This window comes from Camelus ferus, chromosome 29 (assembly GCF_009834535.1).
Source record: "Camelus ferus isolate YT-003-E chromosome 29, BCGSAC_Cfer_1.0, whole genome shotgun sequence".
Classification (NCBI taxonomy): domain Eukaryota; kingdom Metazoa; phylum Chordata; class Mammalia; order Artiodactyla; family Camelidae; genus Camelus; species Camelus ferus.
The window spans coordinates 14,783,855-14,805,081 of record NC_045724.1 but is presented as its reverse complement, the minus strand read 5'-3'; the positions used below and the strand labels follow the sequence as shown (position 1 = coordinate 14,805,081).

Here is a 21,227-nt window from a genome sequence, read left to right as displayed (position 1 = left end):
AGTCCTGTCCCTGGGTCCCTCCCCTGAGCTGCCTCCAGCAACTGGCTGCCCCCTTAGCAGCCGGCCTCCTGGGAGAGGAGAGGGCCCTTGGGGATAGAAGAGAGAGGGTGCCAATGAGTAGGGCCTTCTGGGCCAGTCTGCATGGCCATGAGAAAGTCCTCCTCTTGTCTTGCCTGTCCCACCTGACAGCTGAGGGGGTTAAAGTGACAGAGAAGCTTGGTGTCTGACACAAGGATGCCCATAAATGTGTCCCCGTACTTTTCCTTCAGCTCCCCAGGAATTCCCAGCTGGCCTTCCCGACCCTCTTCTGGCCCAAAGGGTGGGCATAGGAGCTGGGGGTCTGGCTCAGTGAATGCCCCGGGGAGGAGAACTGAGTGTGGTTCTCATTCTAGCTCCTGGAGAGCTATGTGCAGCTGTGGAAGTCATTTCCAAATGCTAAGGCGGACAGAGGGGGACGGCCAGGGTGGGCTAGGAGCCTACAGTGCTAGATGGACCAGAGTGGAGAAGCCAGGGGCCAGAGAGAAGGGGGCCCTAACGAGAGTCCTGTGCCCTGGCAGGGAGGGGAGGAGGGCATCCAGGCACCGCCTCAGTCTGCAGTAGCTGAGGGGCAGATGCCCAGGGAAGACTGAGGGGGTGGGGTGTGGGCTAGGAGCAAGACATACCTAGGGCCATCAGCAGCAGAACCCTTGGTTCGAATCTGACCTTTCCCAGTATCTGGGGGACTAAGCAACTGGGGGGCTTTGGGCAAGTTATCAAACATTTTTAGCCTCAGTTTACTCATCTGTAAAGTGGGACTCTTAGGAAAAGTAAATGAAATCATGCATTTTTACACATGACATGTTTCACAGTAGGCACTTAAGAAATAGTCAATAAAGGTAAAAGCAAATTGTAAACCCCCAAGTCCCATCCTCACCTTGCATTTATTGTAGGTTTGTACCTCTTAGGCACCTATGCCCGAGGGCAGGGGCACCTTGGTTGATTCTGGTCGGAATACCCTTTCTCCCAAATATTGGCTCCCCACCTTGTGGGTCTCAAATTGTTTGGAGGTAAAATGGGGAATAGTTGGGGTGGAGTTGGCTTTTCTGGGTGCAGGAGGGGCAGTGAGGAGGGAGGAGCTGAGGCCATCCCTCCAGCCCAGCCTCAGCTCTTCCCAGCCCTCCTTCCTCGGAGTAAGGCTCCATGCTTGCTCTCCCACCCTCCCCAGGCTCCTTGTCTCCCCCCACCGCTTCAGCTTGTTGTCCTGGGAATATATGCCAACATTCATTCATTCATTCATTCAGCAGTGTAGACTGAGCACTTGCCAGGTCCTGCTAGGGGCACGGAGGCGGTGACGAGCAAGATAGAATAAGACAGCACCGGACAGGAAAATGCCGAGACCCAGTGACAGCACCCACCCATTCAGCTTTCTTCACTGCCTCCCCAACTCCACCCCAGGGCCGTTGTTCTAGAGGGGAGCTCTAGGGGGAGGGCGGAGTGGTGGGCAGGGCTGTGTCCTTGATGCCTGGAAGGCTTGGAGTCACGATGGCCCTGCCATGAGTTTGAGGATGGTCTCCCTAATGCTAGAGGGCTGAGCTGGATTTTGTCAAGTCCTGGTTTGACAGAGATGGGAAGGTAGGCTCAGGAAGGTCAAGGCAGAGGCTAGCTAAGAAGCCAGCAGCCGGCTACAGGAAATAGTTTGGTGGTTTCTCAAGAGGTTAAACAAATACCATATGACCCGGTAATTCCATGCCTCAGTATATGTCTAAAAGAAGTGTGAGCAGGGACTCAAACAGAAACTTGTACCCCAATGTTCACAGCAGCATTAGTCACAATAGCCGAAAGGAAGATACAACCCAAGTGTCCCTCGATGGATGAATGGATACACAGTGATATATTCATTAGAGTGGAATATTAGTCAGTCATAAAGGGAGTGAAGTCCTGACAGCCTACAACACGATGGACCGTGAAAACATTATGTGGAGTGAAAGAAGCCAGACACAGAAGACAAACACCGTATGATTCCAATTGTCCAAGGTACCTAGAGTAGGCAAGTTCATAGAGACAGAAAATAGAATAGAGGTTACCACAGGCTAGGGGGAGGGCAGAGTTATTGTTTAATGGGCACAGAGTTTTAGTTGGAGAGGATGAAAAAGTTTTAGGTATAGAGAGGTGTGATGCTTACATGACATTGTGAATGTATTCAATGCCACTGAACTGTACACTTCTGAATAGTTAAAATGACAAATATTATGCTCTGTATATTTTATCCAAAAAAAAAAAGTGAGTGGCAGGTGGCATGAGGAGATTGTTCTTGCTGAGACCATCGCCCAATAGTGGGTCATCTTCAGCCACCCGTAGGCACTGTATTGTGAAGACAATGAAGGTGAGACATTAGGGGAGACAGTGCAAAATACATTGTTGACTCCTCAGGAGTCATATGGTGGGGCGGCTGGAGAAGGTTCGGGACAGATGTGAGGGGAGGCTCCTCAGCTTTCTGGGAGACCTCACTTCTAAAACAGGGATGAGGACATCCACCTCATAGGGCTGCTGGGAAGGGGGAACGCGCGAATACACGATCAGCCCTCAAGACGCTATAGTAAGCACTCAAGAAATGTTATTGATTAGTATTTCAATCTAATCAGTTTGGTGGTGGTAGTGAGAAAAATAAGGGAAGTGAAGAGGCAGGGAAAGGCAGTGAGGCCCCTCAATGATGGCAACTTGGAAAAATGCCTCACAAGTGAAATCACATGAAGCCCCATGTTCCTGCAGGAGAGGGCGTGGTGGAGGTGGTCAGGGTGTCCTCAGTTACTGCCTCCCACTGGAGGCAGGACCTTGGCTGAAGGTCCCCGGTCTCAAAGGTGATGACTCCCATGAATAAAGAAGAAAGGGAGACCAAGAGGGTTTTCCTGGGGGATCAGCCTCCTTTGTGATGGTTGATTTCATGGGGAGTTTGGGTTTCCTGGGGGAGAAGCCAGTGTCCTGCCAGCAGGCTGATGCCATGGCCCTTTTGAGAAGAAACAGGGAACCAGCTGTTGTGGAGATTAACTGTGAGCCCAGATGTGCAGTCAAACCCCGCCATAAACAGATCACCATTATAACCTGCAGAAAAGCAGCCGCAGCTCTGGTTCTGGCTGGCCAGGGTTTCCTATCTGGCCTTTAGGAAGAGAAGTGCCAGGGGTGCAGGATTTCCTCTAGCACTGGACGGGCAGTGCTGTTGGGGTAGGCCCACCAGCAGACTCGGGGTGATGGGGTTGTTGGGTCCTTTGACCACGCCCACCAAGTGTCAGGTACCAGATGGCTTGAGGAACCAGGGCTCAGCCCCTCCCGGGTAGAAAGCCATGCAGAAATCATTGTCTTAGCTCCTCATTTTACAGCTGAGGACTCGGGTCTGGAGGGAGTTTTATGTGGTTGGGATGTACTAAAGAGAACTGGCTGGGGTGGGGGCTGTCTTGGGTCAAAGTCAAGGTTCATGTGGTAAGTCTCCATGGTAGTCCAGGATGCGCATATGGCCGGGTCCTTTTATCTGTGGCCTGGGTTGGCTTCCAGCTCTTGGCTGCTTTCGAGGGTCTTGTCTGTGATGGGGTTTGGTCTCTTTCTGTGCGACAGTAACCCTAACCACCTGGTGAGAATCTCACCTGTGACCCTGGTCTCAGCTGCACCAGGCCCACCCACCACCCAACCCCTCTCCCTAATAGTAGGAAGCCAGGCAGATGCCCAGTCTGCCTCTGCCTGTGTGTGTGGCTGCCTGGGCTGTGGAAATCTTGCCTGGAAAGGACCTTGCCAGGCAGAGGGCTGGGGTGTGGGAGGGGAACTCCATGAGTGGTTAAGGTAGTAGGCTGGTCCTTCTGGGGTCACAACTTGCCTAGACTGAGTGGGTACCAGCTGTGCCCAGAGAAGGAGCTGCCCCAGCTGGAACCAACTCAGTTGGTGACTGAGCCCATTGAGGAGTAAGAGGTCTGGGTAGGTAACAATCAAGAGCCATCCGTCACCTTCCGTGGGAGGTTCTTGCTTCTACTGTCAGTAACAGAGGAAGGCGGCTGACCCAGTCCCATGTCTACTTTGACCTGGGCAGCGTGCGGCCCTTCTGTGGCCCCTTCATAGAAGGAGGAGTGAGGGACAGCTACTGCCTGGGCTGGAATCAGCTCAGTGGTCCTTCTGCCCAACCAAGTCAGAGAAAGGACCAGAGATTCAGACACAGAATCCCTGATCCATGACCAGGGCTGGACGTTATAAGGAGGCAGGTTTCTGTGTTACATGATGATTCATGGTTTGAACCATCCATGTGTAGAGCAGCTGCCTCCAGAGGGAGTGAGCTCTCTGTCTCTGGGAGAGTTCAACCAGACGCTGAAAGATCCCTTAGTAGGTTTCATTCATTCATTCATTTATCCATCTAATCATCCACCCACTATTTTTCAAGCATTAATGTGTCAGGTGCTGGACCAGTGGATTCAACTATGAATAAGATAGAAATGGCCCTTGACCTCATCGTGCTGTGATGGGGAAATAATGAGGACTGTGGGGGCAGGGTACAGGGACCTGTATGTGACCTAGATGTGGAAGCCAAGGAAGCCTTCCTGGTGGAAGCCATGTTTGAAACTGAAGCCTGAAGGCTGAGGAGGACTTAGTCCGGGTGGAGGAGAAAAATTCCAGAAAGAGGAGGCAGCATTTGTGAAGGGCTAGAGAGAGCGTGGCTGACAGAGGAATCAACAGGCTCAGTGAAGCAGGGCTTAGCGGGGTGGGGACCAGGGGGATGGGGGGAGGGGAGGCATGTGGGTCACATTAGGGGATTTGAACTTTATCCCAAGAGCGACAAGGAACCAATGAAGCGTTTTATGCAAGGCAATGATGTGGTCAGATGTGCATCTTAGCTGGTTTTCCCAGAGGCAGATCTTGAGACAGGGATTCAAAAACAGGTAGTTTATGTGGGAGGTGATTCCTGAAAGTAGCAGTCAGGGAGTGGGGAATTGAGACAGGGACAGGAGATGGCTAAGAGAGCATGTGTGGTCAAGCAAGTCACGTTGTGAGTACTGGAGCTTAACCTTGTTGGGAAACTTTGGGAGCCAGTGCAGAATATGTCCCTCAGAGTTATTCTCCACTAGGCAGAGGGAACTGGGGTATTTACACACACCTCCCATCAGCCATTGGTTGAGGCTGTTCTAGGCTGGAGAGGGCAGGGACACTGTTCCTCAGCACTTCTGGCCTCCCCATGGGGCAGGCAGAGTGGCCCCCAGCACGGGCTCTCAGGCAGAAAGGCGGGACTGGCATGGAGTGGGGCCGAGGGGATATGGGCACGATGCCAGCACCGCTGTGGCTGTGGGGTGGAGAGGCTGCACTGGACAGACAGGAGCCTAGAGATCAGTGAGGAGGCTACAGGAAGACTAGTCCTAGCAAGAGATGTTGATGGCCTGGGCTAGCGAGGCTTTGGTTATGAGCGGAAGGCAGCAAGTGTCAGGAGGCAGAAATGGCTGGCCTTGGTGACACATGTGGAGGAATGACGATCACTCTAAAGAGGATTCACAGCCTCTCAAAGGGGCGAGGGGCCCCCTGCACCTCCCCTCAGGCTCTCCCCACGCCCCCGTCCTCCAGCAGATCCCCCTCTGCTCACACATGTCAGAGACACGCCGCAGCAGCCACAGCAGTGAGGGCCACACCTCAGTGACCACGGAGTGTGTTTGAAGGGAGATGAAGGCGCTGTGGCAACTGCTTAAAAAACAAAAACTGCGCTGTGGTTAGCACCAGACCCAAGTCTTGGAAGAAATCACTTAGGCAGGGAGAGAGAGAGAGGAAAAAAAAAAAAAAAGCAATCCAGCCCAGTCCCCCAGCCCCTAGCCTGAGTGCCATCCCACTCCCTGAATCTCCCTCCATGTCCTACATCCATCTTCCCATCAGACACAGGCCATAGGCGGACAGATGCTCCATACGGCTTGGTCACTGGCCCCAGGACCTGGTTGACAGAAGGCGCTCAGTACCGTCTGTGAATGATGGAATCTGTGAACGGTCCCTGCCCTCTGTGCTCCATGACCTTGGCAGGTTGGTGCCGGGGGCAATTGAGTGGTGGCTCTAGGGACATGGGCCCACCAGGCAGGGGTGGGAAGATGGTTGGCAAAGGGGATGGGGGTGTCGAAGCAGTAAGAGAGAAGATGGGATAGTGTCATCACCAGGGTTTTCAGTTGCCAGAAATAGAAGCCAAGTATGGATGAAATAAGTAGAAAAAGAATTTAGCCCTTAACCACTGATGGGTGGGAGGTAGTGTATGGACACCCAGCTCTCTCCACCCCAGCTGGGGTAACTCTCTTCATTGGCTCTGGTTGCCGGCAGTGGTGACTTGCTGGATAATTCCCCTTTTATGGGGCACGCTCCCTCCCCTGCTCACTTCCCCTCTCCCCTACTGGGGCTTCCTAGGATCTCCTCCCATGTAATTACCTGTGCTCAAATCCTGTCTCAGCTTCTGCGTCTGAAGGGACCTCGTACCCCAGGGCAGCTGCATCTGACTGGCAGACCCAGTCACACATCTTTTCCTAGTTGCAGGGGAGTTTGGAGAAGCAAGAACTGGACATTTTCTGCTTCCCACCGGGATCCATGGGTGATGTGTTGTCAGGGTCTCTTTAGGAAGCTGTCTCAATCTATTCAGGCTACTATAACAAAATACCATGGACTGGGGGCTTATAAACAATAGAAATTTATTTCTCACAGTTCTAGAGGCTGGAAGGCCAAGATCAAGGTGCTGGCAGATTCAGGGGGCCTGCTTTCTGGTTCATAGAAGGAACCTTCTCGCTGTGTCCTCACGTAGGGAAAGGTGCCAGGGATCTCTCTGGGTAATCACCCCAAAGGCCCCATCTCGTAATACCATCACCTTGGGGATTACAATTTCAACCTACGCCTTGTGGGGAGATGCAAACATTCAGACCACAGCCCAGGTACATTCAAGTGATGATGACTGGGCGAGGGTTTACAAAGGCGTAGGGGGGTGTGGAAGTGGAAGGGACAGTACAGTAACTCAGGATTAGCAGTGGTGGGTCAGTTACCATCCCTAGGTCTAAAGGGATGAGGGGAGGGGGCAGTGGCTGGAACCCAGAAAGAGAGAGACATGCAGAGACCTCCTGGAGAGGAGCAGTGACACAGGGATGCAGCCAGCCCCAGGCCACTGCACTGAGAGGCACTGAGGGGATGCTCATCCTTCCCACTTCCCTCCGGTCCCCTGCCCACTGACGGCTGGAGCAGGGTGGAGCAGGGTGAGGACGAGACCTGGGGGGGATAGCAGGCACACTGGGGAATTGCCCGAGCAAACAAGTGGCCTCAGGTATGACAAAGGGCCCATGAAATGTCAATGAGAATGTCATGTTAGGGCTGAGGGCTCCACAGCTGTCCCTCCACAACATCGGCCATTCCTTCTCCTGGGTAATACCATACCTACTACCCACCAAGGGCCCTCCTGTCCGAGTCCCCCTGGTCTGGTCTTGTGACTCACAGAGACCTGGCCTGGCCACTGACTTCTGTGACCACAGTCAAATCACTTCTTCCCAGCCTTGGTTTCCCTATATCCAGAAACAGGAGGTTAACCAGCTGACATTTCAGGACCTTTTCTGGAAGCACTGACCTTCTAGAAAGGCTCATATCCCCCTTCTAAACGTCCTGGAAAGGGAGTAAAAAAAAAAAAAGATTGTCCTTTTGGGGAAACCAAGGCACAGGGAGCAGAGGGACTTGCTAGAGGTCACTGAGTACGTGGGTACCAGAACCAGACTCTTGTCTCTTGTCAGAGCCGTTCCCTGAGCCAGGCCTGCCCTGGCCCTGCTTTCCCTGTGGGTACAGCCCAGGCCCATGTTTATTTTCAATTAACGCAGCAGCCAGCATGAAGTTTCACGATTTCCCTTGTGCTCTTGTTTGTGTGTGTGTGGCCGTGAACAGAAAGGCGTAAGAACGGTGGTTTCGACCAGGCTTCTAGAGCTTACCAATCCCTCTGCCTCAGCTGGGGATTCAGGGTCAGTGTCATGTCATTGCTGGGCTTTTGAGCCTATGGGTCAATACGGACCTCAAAGGGCTTAATTTGTTGGGAGTTTCACAAAGCCAGGAGAGCCGTGCCAACAACTCTGAGCCCCCTCTGAGAATGGCACTGCACAGCCAAAACCTACCAGGTCTAGGAGGCTGCCCTGAATCTTGCCACCCACCCCATTTGCCTGTGTTCTGAGGCCTGTGTCCCAGACACATGAAACAAAGAGCACTTCATTTTATATCATAACCTGAGGCGCTGGGGTTCACTGCTTGCCCAGGCCAGGAGGCCGTTAGATACCACCTCATTGGAACCACTGCCTTCTAATGCTGAATTATGGGACAGGGGAGAGCTGTTCAGCCAGCCAGATGGGTTCTGTTGAAATCAGAGTTTTCAACCTGATTGTTCCAGATCAGTCATGGCCGGCATACATGTTCTTTTTGGCTTGGACCATGTTTGCCCACATCGGTTTATTTTTACAAAGTAGCATGAGTTGCCAACACTTAAAAGTCAAATTGGGATTTCTATTTACTTTAAGAAACTAGAAGACCTGGCAGCACTGGGCTCACATTTCTGCCTGGGAATGTTTGACTTGTGCAAAGCTGCCCGCCCCCCGCCCCCGATAACCATGTGCCTTTCAGCTCACCGTAGTCCTCACCACTCCCTATTGTATTCCTGCTTGGAGCTGAATGTCTGTTGCCATTTATCACTGAGTTTATGCTTCTGTTTCTCACATCAGAGAGTTACAAGGAGTAAAATATTTTGGGTCCCCCCATTTCCAACAAAAGTGGAAAAACTATTTACATTACCTGCCTACCCCTGGGGTGAACCACCTGTCCTGTCATGTAGGTTTGAAAATGTAGAAGTTTATCTCCAGCTGTGTTTGGGCCCCCTCCTCTCCTCTGCCAGAACCGTCACCATCATGGTTATCAGATCCCATTTATTGGTTCTCTGTCAGGCTGTGTACACAATGAGACAGGACAAGACAGCCCTTGATTTGTCTCAGAGGCAAAGCTTGGTGGGCAAAGAAAACAGAGCAAACAGAGCATCTGGGGCCTAAGGGGTTAGATCTAATATGAAAGAATTCACCATGTTAGAAAGGGCTGCAAAGGAATGGTGCAAATGACACGAGGCAGCCTGGTGGGAACAGCCTCCTGGCCTTCTGTCCAGTTCCAGACCTAAGCTGTGGCCTTTGTGGCAGTGGCTGAAGGGTGTGGCTCAGCCCCAGCCCATATCCGGGGCTCGAGAATATTGAAGAGCTAAGGTAGTCTGGACAGGGAGACTCAGGGCTGGCCTATAAATTCAGCCACCTCATTGGAGGGGAAAAACAGCCTCAGTTTTCTGTCTAATGGGGACCTGAAGATAGGCCCTCTGGGTCCTGTGTGAGACCCCTTCAGTCTGGCACTCTGGTGCTCTCAGGACCTGCTGGTCTCACCACACTGCCCCACTCCGGTTTCCTGGGGGATCCCCCAGAAGCCCTTGGGGGGCATACTTCAGGCACGTTTCCCCTGCCAGGTGAGGCAAGCACTTGGCTTGGTAAAAGAAACTCAGGTGACCGTGCTTCAGGTGGCAGTTCACCTTATGTGAGCCCGAATGTGGAGTCCGGTCACAGGTGCCGAGAAGGTCATCATCCCAGCCATTGTCCGCATCCCAGACCTGCACCCTCAGGGGCCCCCCCGTGGTCAGAAGCACATCCCCGAAGTCCAGCTGTGTCATCCACCGAGGGTGGTTGTTGTTCCACACTGTGCTTGTCCTTTGCTCCTGGCCTCCAAAGAAGACTTTCAGATAGGCGTCTGTTTTAGTGATCCAGTCCCCCCACAGACCTGTTGCCAGGAAGTTCATGACCTCCAGCCGGGCCAGGCCCCTCTTCCGGGGACAGCATTCCTGGTTGATGGCTCCCGAGCCATGGCACACACACTGGCACGGGTCCTTGGGGTTCTTCCGCTGCCCTGGGGGGCACGGCCGGCTGCAGTCCCTCCAGCGAGCCCTGTCCCTCACGTACTTGCTCACAGCCTGCCTCAGCGCCTCCCGCCGCGGGTCCTGGCTCTCCAGGAGCACGTGCAGAGGCTCCAGCGTGTAGTCCACCAGGCCGGGGCTGTCCTGCAGTGAGGCCACCCAGGCTGAGAACTGCTCAGGCCCAGCCTGGTTCCCGAACAGCAGGTCGTGCATGGAGGTGTGGTGGCCACCAGTGACTTCGGAATGGCGTTCCCGGTAGGCCTGGTGGAAGGAGGTCCCCATCTTGTGCTGCTGCTTCTTATCTTCACACGCCTTGAGTGCGGACGAGGAGCTGGCGCGGCCGCTGATGCTGACCTCGGCCTCTACGTCCAGGCAGTCCTCGATCTCCTGGGCTGTGAGCCCATCCAGGGCCAGCTCGCAGGTGCGCAGGGCAGTGAGGGCCGAGGTGCGGCCGCCCAGCTCCACGGACCGGATGAAGTGTGTGCCGTAGCTGGAGATGAGTCTGTGGTAGCTGGGCTCGGTGGAGGCGTTGAAATAGGGGGGCAGGGTCCTGAGGGCCCTCTTGAAATCGGGGTGGAGCGGGGGAGTGTGCACCAGGTGAAAACTGTGAGGGGAAAGAAATAGAGCAGGTGGGTCCAGTAGTATTTCCCCATTCAGCAACTCCCTCACAAGTGCTCAAGGTCGAAGGGAGTGGCAGAACTAGGACCTGAACCCAGGTGGCCTGGCTCCAAGGCCCAAGCTCTCAGCCACTAAGCCAGCAGGGATATGTGCTTTGCCCATGGCTCCTTCATGACCTGAGTACTCTGTGTGGGTATTTTTGCCTTTTTTTTTTTTTTTTAAGTTTTTTCTTTCCTTTTCATCTTCTAATTTTAAAGGTGATGATACTGCTCTGATGGTGTCCCTCTAGCTTTGGAACCTAGTCCTCTGGCCTCTGTCCCCTGGATTGGGCCCTGGATGCCTGGGCTCCTCCCTGACAGCTCTGGCCGTGCAGGCGGAGGTGCCCTGCGCCACTGTGTGGGAAACGTGGCCTCCCATGAGAGAGCAGAGTGGGTAGAGACCATGCCTTTCTCGGGGTGACTAGGCCCGAGGGCTGGGGGCATGGCTACTGTTGTTCAACCTGTGGCTCCAGTTCCCAGCACAGAGCCTGGTGAGGCAGACCCAGGGATAGGAGGGACTCAGCCAGGTCTCCTGCCCACAAGAGACTGGAAACGCCCAAGAAAGTGGGGACTGGGTGATCAGTAGACCTGAATGGCACCATTTTGGGGCTCTAAGCACAGCTTTGCTCACTTCCCCTCTGTTTGTTCTTGCCCTGTGCTCTTCCAGATCAGGGCCTCAGGGAAGGAGGTATGTGAGAACCAGGATTGTCATCTCCTCCTGGTGGAAGTAGCCTCTGGGTTCCCCAACCTGCTGGGTTCCTAACCACCCAGAGTTTCCCATGCCTTTTTCAGGTCCCCTCCACCCGCACCCGCAGCGCTCACCTGTAGAAACGACACTCCACCGAGTCCAGGCTGAAGCGGTACTGGTCTTGGTAAGTCTTCTGGGCCGCAAAGTTGGCTGCCGCGGAGTGGGAGCCTGCCACGGTCACGTGCACATTGGTGCTGGGCTTGGGATTCACGTCCAGCCCCACCCGCCAGTCGTTGCGGATGCTGCTGGCTGCCTCCGCAGCCACATCCTCGGCCGACCGGCCCTCTTCCCTGGCCACTTTGCGCTTGCAGCCCGAGCCGTGGGCGCGCCAGTCAGTGAGCGCCAGGGGCAGGCGCTGGAGGGCGTTCTGCTGTAGGGCGTTGCGGCAGAGGGTGCAGGTGTGGTCGGGCCGCTGGAAGCGCTGCGTGTCCACCGGGAAGGAGCCCGAGCGCTGGAGGGTGGTCACGTCCACGCCCTCCCCCGCCAGCCAGGACCCCGGCACGAACTTGAGGTTGCGCCGGCACTCAGAGCGCGCGGCGGTGTAGCAGGGGGCAGGTGCTGGCGTGGGCAGCAGCAGCAGGAGGATGCCGAGGAGGAGCACACAGGGGGCCATGGAGCTGCACAGACAGAGGGCACTGGGGCTCCGGGAAGCTGTGGGCAGGGGCATGGAGGATGGCCGACCCCTCCTCCAACTGTGGATTATCAGGGCCTGTGGAATAGGGAGGGAATGGGGTATCTCTTAAGTCATTGTATGTCAGAGCTGGAGTGGCTTTTACAAACCTGGTTCAGCCCCCACATTATACAGATGGACCCAGAGAGGAGAAGAGAGTTGCCCAAGGTCACACAACCAGGAGACCCTTGATAGCATTTCCCTACTTAAGGCTGAATGAGAATCCAGATTGATGGCTTTGTCCCCAGGACCACAGTTACTGCTGGCGGGGAGGGGGCTCTGTGTGCAGAGGAGGGGACAGAGAGTAGCTGTAGCAGATTTGGGGAAGAATCTGGGAACTGTAGGGAAGCCTGGATTCTGGAGAAGTATCATTTTGGACCCAAGAACAAGCTATGCTTTCCCTACCCCAGCTCGCTCTCTCTCTTCCCACATTAAGCTCTTAACAGAATTGGAAAAGAAATGAGGCTGAGCATCACCATCATTTGCCCCATTTCCCCTTTGGGGCCGTCTCTACGAGCTCATGGAAGAACATCAGCCTGAATTCTAGAACATAAGCTGCCTGTGCGCCTGTGCCCTTACATCCTGTGTGTGGGGGGGGCGTTCGGTTTGCTCTTCTCTTTGGCATTCCCTGCCACACTCTGCGGGATTCTGGCAGTGACTGCGAGCTGCCTGTTGCTGATTAGTGGACAACGACGAGCTAAAATGTTCTTCTTCCATTTGAGGTGGCTCTGGAGCCTCACTAGGCCTGCTTACAATCTGGAATCTCCTCTCTACCCCTGTCCAAACTGAGCTTCTCAGAGGCTCCGCCCCTCTGGCACCTGCCAGGGACAGCAGCTTGTCTGAGACGTGGGGGATTATGGAGAGCAGGGATTTCCCCTGCATTCTGGCTGGAGCCTTCTTTGCCTTCCTTAAAGGAGTGGCTCGAATGGTGGAATTCCAGGCAACATGGCAGGCCCCCTGGGAGGTAAAAAGGAGAAGGGGAGTCTTTTGAAGGCCTTCAGATCATCCCACTTAGAGGCCAGCACTGTTTATAACCTAATCAAAAGAAAATTTCCATCTTGACCTTCATCATACTATCTCCTGGGGAGCCTGTTTTCAGCATTTTTAGCTTTCACTGTCAGCATTTGAAGGGGCCTTAAAGACTATGTACTCTGACCTCTTCACTTTGAGAAAACCAAGGCCCACTGTGGGCATGGGGCTGCCCAGCGAGTTAGTGCCAGAGCATGGTCTGGACCCAGGTCTCCTCTTATGGGTCACAATATATCCTGCTCCATCAGGCTCTTTCCCAGAAGAAGCAGCCCTACTCTTGTGTCCCTTGGTTCCCACCCGGGGGCTCCCAGCCTCCCTGACCCCCTGCTTCCTCCCTACCTGGAGTCCTGTGCTGAGATGCTCCTACGGAGATGTGCTCTCTCCTCACGGGAGGCCCCTGAAATGGTGGTACAGCCCCCTAGGCGGGCTCACCACACAGCTCATCACCCAGGCCACAGTTCTCATCACTTCTGCTTCCTGCCCCGCCCCCCAACTGTGGTCATGGGTCCCCTTTGCTCTCCCCCCGCCCACCAGCACGCACTCTGTCCTCACCTTCTCATCCGGCCTGCTGACAGCCTTCAGGAAGCAAGCTGTGAGGGCCACAGGCTCATCTGCCAAGCAGAGCTGCCTGGGGCACGGGAACCCCGGGCAAACAGGGGAGGTTTAGGGGGTGGGACAAGAGCACAGGGGTCTGAGAACTTCGAGATTCAACTCTGGTGTTGATGAACAGGCCACTGGACTATTTCCCTGCTTCTGCCCCGCAGCATCACATGCACGGACTTTAAGAGGCAGTGCAGAGCGGGAGCTCGGGAACCAGGCTGCCTGGGCTTGGGCCAGCTCGGATGCGCACTAACTGTGTGGCTTGACCGGTTTCCTTAGCCTCTCTGTGACTCAGTTTCCTCATTTGAAAGTGGGAATAATATTAGTGTAGACCCCGTGGGTTGTGAAGACTGGGGATTACTCCATGTTGAAGTGCTTAGGACAGTGCTCGGCCCTCGGTGAGTGGTAAAGCATGTGACCGTTCCCTCCTCCCAGAGCAGTGGGGAGAGAATAAACATTGTTCAGACCTCCGTGCCCACTTCCTGCCCACACCTGCATCCCAGCCTAGGTTCTGGGCCCCAAACACATACTCCAGAACAGGGTCCTGTGCCCCCCACTTTGTGGGGAGAACTGGTGGCCGCACTGGTCTCCAGTCTCCTCCGTGGCTCTGGTCTGTGAATGCAGCTGTAGCGCAGGTGGGTGGGCAGCTGTGTGACCCTGCTGGGGAGAGATCTGGGTGGGACCAGAGGCCCAGGGTCTTCTCTAAACTTTGTCTTACCTGAAGTCAGAGTTGGGTGAGGTTTCCATGGGTTGAGTGACTCACTGGGCAACTTCTGGGGGGCAAAATCATATTGTCCTGAGGTGGAGACAGCTGGGTAAGTGGGGGACCATTCTCCTAACTATGTAAGTGACAGGAAAAAATAGCCACAGGCCCCAGACCACGTGTGACACCATGGCAATGGCTCATCATTTGTGTCCCCACAATGTCCCCTCCTCTTACGGGAACTGGTGCTTAAGCTGTTTTCTCGAAACTTGGCCCCATCTACTCCCCGCAGTGTCCCCCTCCCTCTCCCAGAATTTGTAGCCCCCTGAACCCCCTTCCGGCTCCTGCCCGTGGCCTGACTTTGATGCTGTGAGGAATTTAGTTTTGACCGTGCTCAGAAAACCAGTTTGAGGGGCGTGGAGCCCTGCAGAAAATCTATAGGAAGAGAAAGGTGAGGTAGGGAAAACAAGTTCTAATCCCAGCTTCAACGGCAACTTCCTGTGTGAGTCCTGGCAGGAGAGCTTTAACTCCTTTCTGGCTTAGTTTCCTCATCTATAAAAGCAAAGGGAGGACTGCTGATTTAGCCTATAGAACTGATGACTGCTGTCCTCTCCAGTTGAAACTTAGCACTTGAAATGTGTTTTAAGCACTGTTTTTCCTCAGAGACATGTTTGTTTCCAGACTCCATCTGTATGGTTCATTATTAATTTAACAATTTTTTTGGAATAGAATTCACATACCATACAATACACCAATTTAAGGTGTACAATTCAATGGGTTTTAGGATAGTCACAGAATTGTGCAACCATCACCACAGTCAATTTTAGAACATTTTCATCGCTCCCCCAAAGAAACCCTGTACCCATGAGCAGTCACTGCTCATTTCCCCCAACACCAATCTACTCTTTGTCTCTCTGAGTTTTCCTACTTTGGACATTTCATGTTAATTGAATCATACAAGATGTGACCTTTTGTATCTGGCTTATTCCACATGATGTAATATTTTCAAGGTTCATCCAAGTTGTGGTATGTAGCCATACTGCATTCCTTTTCATGGCTGAATAATATTCTACTGCATGGACACACCCCAATTGTTCCACATCCTTTTTATCATCTGACTTTAAAAATTTTTAATTAATAAATTAATTATTTTAAAATTTTTATTGTCAGTTTATAATGTATCAATTTCTGGTATATAGTATAATATTTCAGTAATACATATATACATACATATATTCATTTTCATATTATTTTTCATTATGGGTTACCACAAGATATTGAATATAGTTCCTGTGCTATACAGAAGAAACTTGTTTATCTATTATATATGTAATAGTATCTGCAAATCTTGAATTCCCAATTTGTCCCTTTCTACCTTCTTTCCCCCCTGGTAACCATAAGTTTTGTTTCCTATGTCTGTGAGTCTGTTTCTGTTTTGTAAATAAGTTCATTTGTGTCTTTTTTTTAGATTCCACATCTAAGTGATATAATATGGTATTTTTCTTTCTCTTTCTGGTTTACTTCAATTAGAATGAGTCCATCCATTTTGCTGCAAATGGTATTATTGCATTCTCTTTCAATGGCTGAGTAGTATTCCATTATATATGTGTGTGCATGTGTGTATGTACACATACCACATCTTCTTTATCCAGGCATCTGTCAATGGACCTTTAGGTTGCATCCATGTCTTAACTATTGTAAATAGTGCTGCTGTGAACATTGGGGTGCATGTTTCTTTCTGAAGTAGAGCTCCCTCTGGATATATTCCCAGGAGCAGGATTGCTAGATCATATGGTACCTGTATTTTTAGTTTTTAAAGGAATCCCCATACTGTTTTCCATATGGCTTCACCAAACTACATTCCCTGTTTGTGGACTTTTTACTGATGGCCAGTTATGCCTTATGGTAGTTTTGATGTGCATTTTTCTGATAATTAGCAATATTGAGCATTTTTTTCATGTGCCTATTGGCCATTTGTATGTCTTCATTGGAGAAATGTTTGTTTAGGTCTTCTGCCCATTTTTGGATTGGTTGGTTTTTTTTGTTGTTGTTATTAAATTGTATGAACCCTTTGTATATTCTGGAAATTAAGCCCTTGTCAGTCGCATCATTTGCAAATATTTTCTCCCATTCTGTAGGTTGTCTTTTTGTCTTATTTATGGTTTTCTTTGCTCTGCAAAAGCTTGTAAGTTTAATTAGGTCCCATTTGTTTGTTTTTGCTTTTATTTCTGTTGCTTGAGTAGACTACCCTAGGGTCACTGTGGTTTTGATTTGGATTTCCCCAGTGGCTAATGATGTTGAGAATCTCTTCATTTGCTTATTGGTCACTTGTGTATTTCTTTGGAGCAATGGCTATTCAAGTCCTTTGCCTATTTTTGAACTGGGTTATTTGTCTTTTTTATTGTTGATTTATAATAGTTCTTTATATATTTTAGATTCTAGGCCCTTATCAGTTATATGATTTGCAAATATTTTCTCCTATTCTATGAGTTATCACTCACTTGACAGTATCCTTTGAAGCATGGGAGGTTTTTTTTTTTAAATAGGAGGAGGTAATTTTAGGTTTATTTATTTGTTTTTTATTCCTTTTAAACAGAGGTACTGGGAATTGAACCCAGGACCTTGTGCGTGCTAGGCATGCACTTTACCACTAAGCTATGTATACCCTCACCCCTGAAGTTTTAAATTTTGATAAAATCCAATTTATCTATTTTTACTTCTGCTGTGTACTTTTAATGTCTTATCTAAAAGTCTTTGCCTAACCCAAGGTCATGAAGATTTACTCCTATATTTTCTTCATATAAGAGTCTTATCATTAGCTCTTACATTTAAGTCTATGATCTACTTGGAATTTACACGGTGTATGGAAAGGGGTCCAACTTCATTCTTTCGCATGTGGATATGGTTTATACATATATATATATATTTTTTTTTTTTAAGTTACAAAAGCTCCATGGTTACTCTACATAGAATGTATGAGGAAGACATTGATCCTGATGGCATCTACTTGCATAAACTCTACCTACTGCAGACATGAACTGTAATCAAAGAGGGAGGTCCTTTAAGAAATGAAGCATTTAGATTGTACTTATGGTGGGTATTTAGAGATCCAAAATGCCATCCCAGGTGTTGTTCCTTCATCCTGTGATCATTCTCTGTTCCCTTTTCTTTACAGATTTGTGGAACTTTAGGGTTCTTCCTCACGCCTCAAATGAGTTATCCACAGTTATGCTCGACTTACCACCTTTAGTCTCATGCGATGAGTTGGAGTTTTCCCACTTTCTCTATGCCGTGGCAGAGTTTGCAGAAGGCTGGCACTACTCAGTTTCTGTAGTTGCGTAGATTTGTAAGTGCAGGGTCCTCGTCTTCAACAGTTACAGCTCTATTCAGGTTTTCTGGCTTTTATCTGGTATTGGTTTTGGCAAGTTACGTTTTTCTAGGAAACCTTCCTGTCTGTCTAAAACTTCACACTTGTGGGCATGAAGTTATTTACAACAGTTTCTCTCTGTTAAAAAAAAAACAAAACACAACTTTTGGAATTGGTAGTGATACCCCTTTTTGCTTATAATTTTTAAATTATGGTTTTTCTCTTTTTTCTAGATCAGTCCTATTAAAGATTTTTATATATTTTATTACTTTTCTCAAAGAATCTGCTCTGGGCTTTATTGCTTCTCTCTATTGGATACTTATTTTCCATTTTCTTCATTTCATTCTTACCTTTTTATTTCCTTCCTTTTCCCTGTATTTTTGGACTTCTATAGCTCTTTTTCTTAATTCTTGAGTTAAATCCTCCGTTCATTTAATTTTCAGACTTTTTTTCTTTTTTTAATTGATGTACAATTTACACATAACATTATATTAGTTAAAGGTATACAACATACAATTCGGTATTTGTATATATTGTGAAATGAGCACCACAATAAGTCTAGTTAACATTCGTCACCATAGTTACAAAATCTTTTTTTACTTGTAATGAGAACTTTAAAGATCTACTCTCTTGACAACTTTCAAATATGCAATACAGTATAATTAACTATAGTCACTATGCTGTAGATTATATCCCCATAACTTATTTACTTTATAGCTGGAAGTTTGTACCTTTTGGCCTCCTTCATTCATTTCACTGACCCCCCTCCCCCAACCACTGCCAATTTGTTCTCTGTGTTTATGAGCTTAGCTTCTTTTTTTAAAAAAAAGAGTCCATATATAAATAAGATCATATGGTGTTTGTTTTTCTCTGTCTGACTTATTTCACTTACCAAAATGCCCTTAAGGTCCATCCATGTTGTTGCAAATGGCAAGATTTTCTTCTTCGTTGCAGCTGATATATATAGATAGATAGATATCTACTATATTATGTATATACATATATATGTCATATTTTCTTTATCCATTCATCCATCAGTGGACACTTAGTTTGTTTCCATATCTTGGCTATTGTAAATAATGCTGCAGTGAACATGGGGATGCAGATACCATTTCAGGTTAGTGTTTTTGTTTTCTTTGGACAAACCCAGAAGTGGAATTACTGCATTAGACTTTCTTCTTTTTTAATGTAAGCATTTAAGCTTCTGCATTTCTCTAAGAATCTCTAATTGCATCTCTAAAATTTTGGTATGAAGTATTTTATTATTGCCTTGTTTCTTAACATTTTCTAAATATCCTTATGATTTTTTTTGACCTGTGAGTTACTGTTTTTAAAAGTCTGCTTTTTCACATTTTTAAGAAAATGGAGTTTCAAATACTATCTTTTGGTTATTGACTTCTCACATAGTTGCACTGTAGTCAGAACATGTTTGTATGATAACCAATTTTTGATATTTGTTGAAGTTTTCTCTATAGTCTACTAAATGTTCAGTTTTTGTAAATATTCTTAAGTACTTGAGAAGAATATCTATTTGCTAATTTTGGCATGCAGAGTTTTATGTTCAAATCCATGGTTTGTTGATATATTAATTAATGAGAGAATCATGTAAAAATCTCCAACTGTGAAGACAGATTGTTCAAGATCTATAGATTTCTTAGTATAGCCACATTGAAAGACAGTGTGGCAGTTTCTTACAAAACTAAACACACTCTTACCTTAAGATCCACCAACAACGCTCCATGGTATTTACTCAAAGTAGTTGAAACCTTTGTCTGCACAAAAATATGCACATACTGGATTAGACTTTCCATGTTTATAGCAGCTTTGTTCACAGTTGCCAAACCTTGGAAGCAATCAAGATGCCCTTAACTAGGTGAGTGGATAAATAAACTGTGGTGCCTTCAGACAATGGAGTATTGTTTAGGACTAAGACAAAAGGAGCTATCAGGCCATGAAAAAACATGATGGAACCTTAAATACATACCGTGTGGCTCTGGAGAAGGAAAAAGACAATTTTTAATACCGAGACAGTAAAAATATAGTGGTCTTCAGGCGTTAAGGAAGGAGACATAAATTGGTAGAGCATAATGGTTGTTTAGGGCGGGTAAAAATATTCTTTGTGATACTGCAATGGTAGATACATTTCCTTATGCATTTGTCAAAACCAACAGAAAATACAGCACCAATAGGGAGCCCTAATGAAAACTATGGACTTTGTTTGATAATAATGTGTCAGTGTAGGTACTGCCGTGGTGCAGGGCACGAATAGTGGGGGAAGTTGTGTGTTCTGTTGTGTGGAGACGGGGGATACACGGCAACACTCTGTACTTCCTGCTCAATTTTGCTATTAAAAAACCTGCTCTTAAAATATTAATTTAAAAAAAGGTGTAGTAAGCTCTTGAACCCCCACGTTCACTCCAGCATCATTCACAATAGTGAAAAGTTGGAAGCAACACACCAGTGTCCATCCATGGATGAATGGATAAAGAAAATGTATATATTAAAAAGAAGGAAATCCTGTCACACGCTACAGATGGATGACTCTTGAGGACGTTATGCTAAGTGAAATCAGCCAGACAGAAAGACAAATACTCGATTACTCCACTTACAGGAGGCATCTAATGTAGTCAGATTCCTAGAAACAGAAAATAAAAGGTGATTACAGGGGCTTGTGATGGAGGGAGAAACGGAGTGCTGTGAACGTTCAATGGGTATAGAGTTCTTTAAATGTACTTAATACTGCCAAACTGTACAATTAAAATTTTGTAAAGATTTAAAGATAGTAAAAAAAAAAAAATCTATAGCTATCTCCCTGCCGCTAGAGTCCCGTCAACTTTGGCTTTACGTTTTGAGGCTGTTTAATGAAGCAAGCGTAGTATTACTTTGAACTCTCTATGTAGGGACCCTTTTAATCCCAAATAATGTTTTTGCTGCAATATCAATTTTGTCTCATATTAATAGAGCTACCCCAACTTTTTTCTACTATTGCTATTTTAAATTGTGGTAAAACACACATAGCATAAAATTTACCATCTTAATCATTTTTAACTATACCAACTTCATTTTGATGAGTACTCACTATGGCGATTACTTTCAGACTCCCTGTGTTCTTATGTTTTAAGTGGGTCTCTGTTAAACATGGCTAGTTAGATTTTGTGTTGTCATCCGATCTGAGTAACTATCTGTATAACTGTGCATTAGGTCTGTTAACATTTATTGTGATTACTGTTCTGTGAGAGTTCATTTCTACCATCAGGGGTTATGTTTTTTCATTGTCCTGCTGCTTCTGTGCTTCCTTCCCCACTCTTTTCCTGCCTTGTTTTAGATTGACTGAACTTTTTGAAAAAAGTACATTCTCTTCCTGCTAATGGGTTAGATCTTAAAACCCTTCTGATTCTTTAGTGGTTACCCATAAAATTGCTAACGTGTTCTTAGCAAGGTCTAACATTGTTTACTGTTTTTCTCCTTTCCAGGGATACTTAATATGTTATTACTAAAAATCGCCCTTCCTCGTTCTGAGGATTATTTTTGT

At 48.5% G+C, this 21,227-nt stretch overlaps 1 protein-coding gene across 1 annotated transcript; it reads right to left on the bottom strand.

Annotated features, from left to right (window-relative positions):
* Positions 1-8,891: 8,891 nt before the first annotated feature.
* Positions 8,892-13,577, bottom strand: PRF1 (perforin 1). Its single transcript, XM_006181161.3, has 3 exons — positions 13,365-13,577; positions 11,401-12,035; positions 8,892-10,526 (listed from the first exon to the last, which is right to left on the bottom strand). Exons 2-3 carry the CDS (start codon positions 11,991-11,993, stop codon positions 9,398-9,400), a joined length of 1,722 nt encoding a protein of 573 aa, XP_006181223.3. The 5' UTR covers positions 11,994-12,035; positions 13,365-13,577; the 3' UTR covers positions 8,892-9,397.
* Between the last annotated feature and the right edge of the window lie 7,650 nt (positions 13,578-21,227).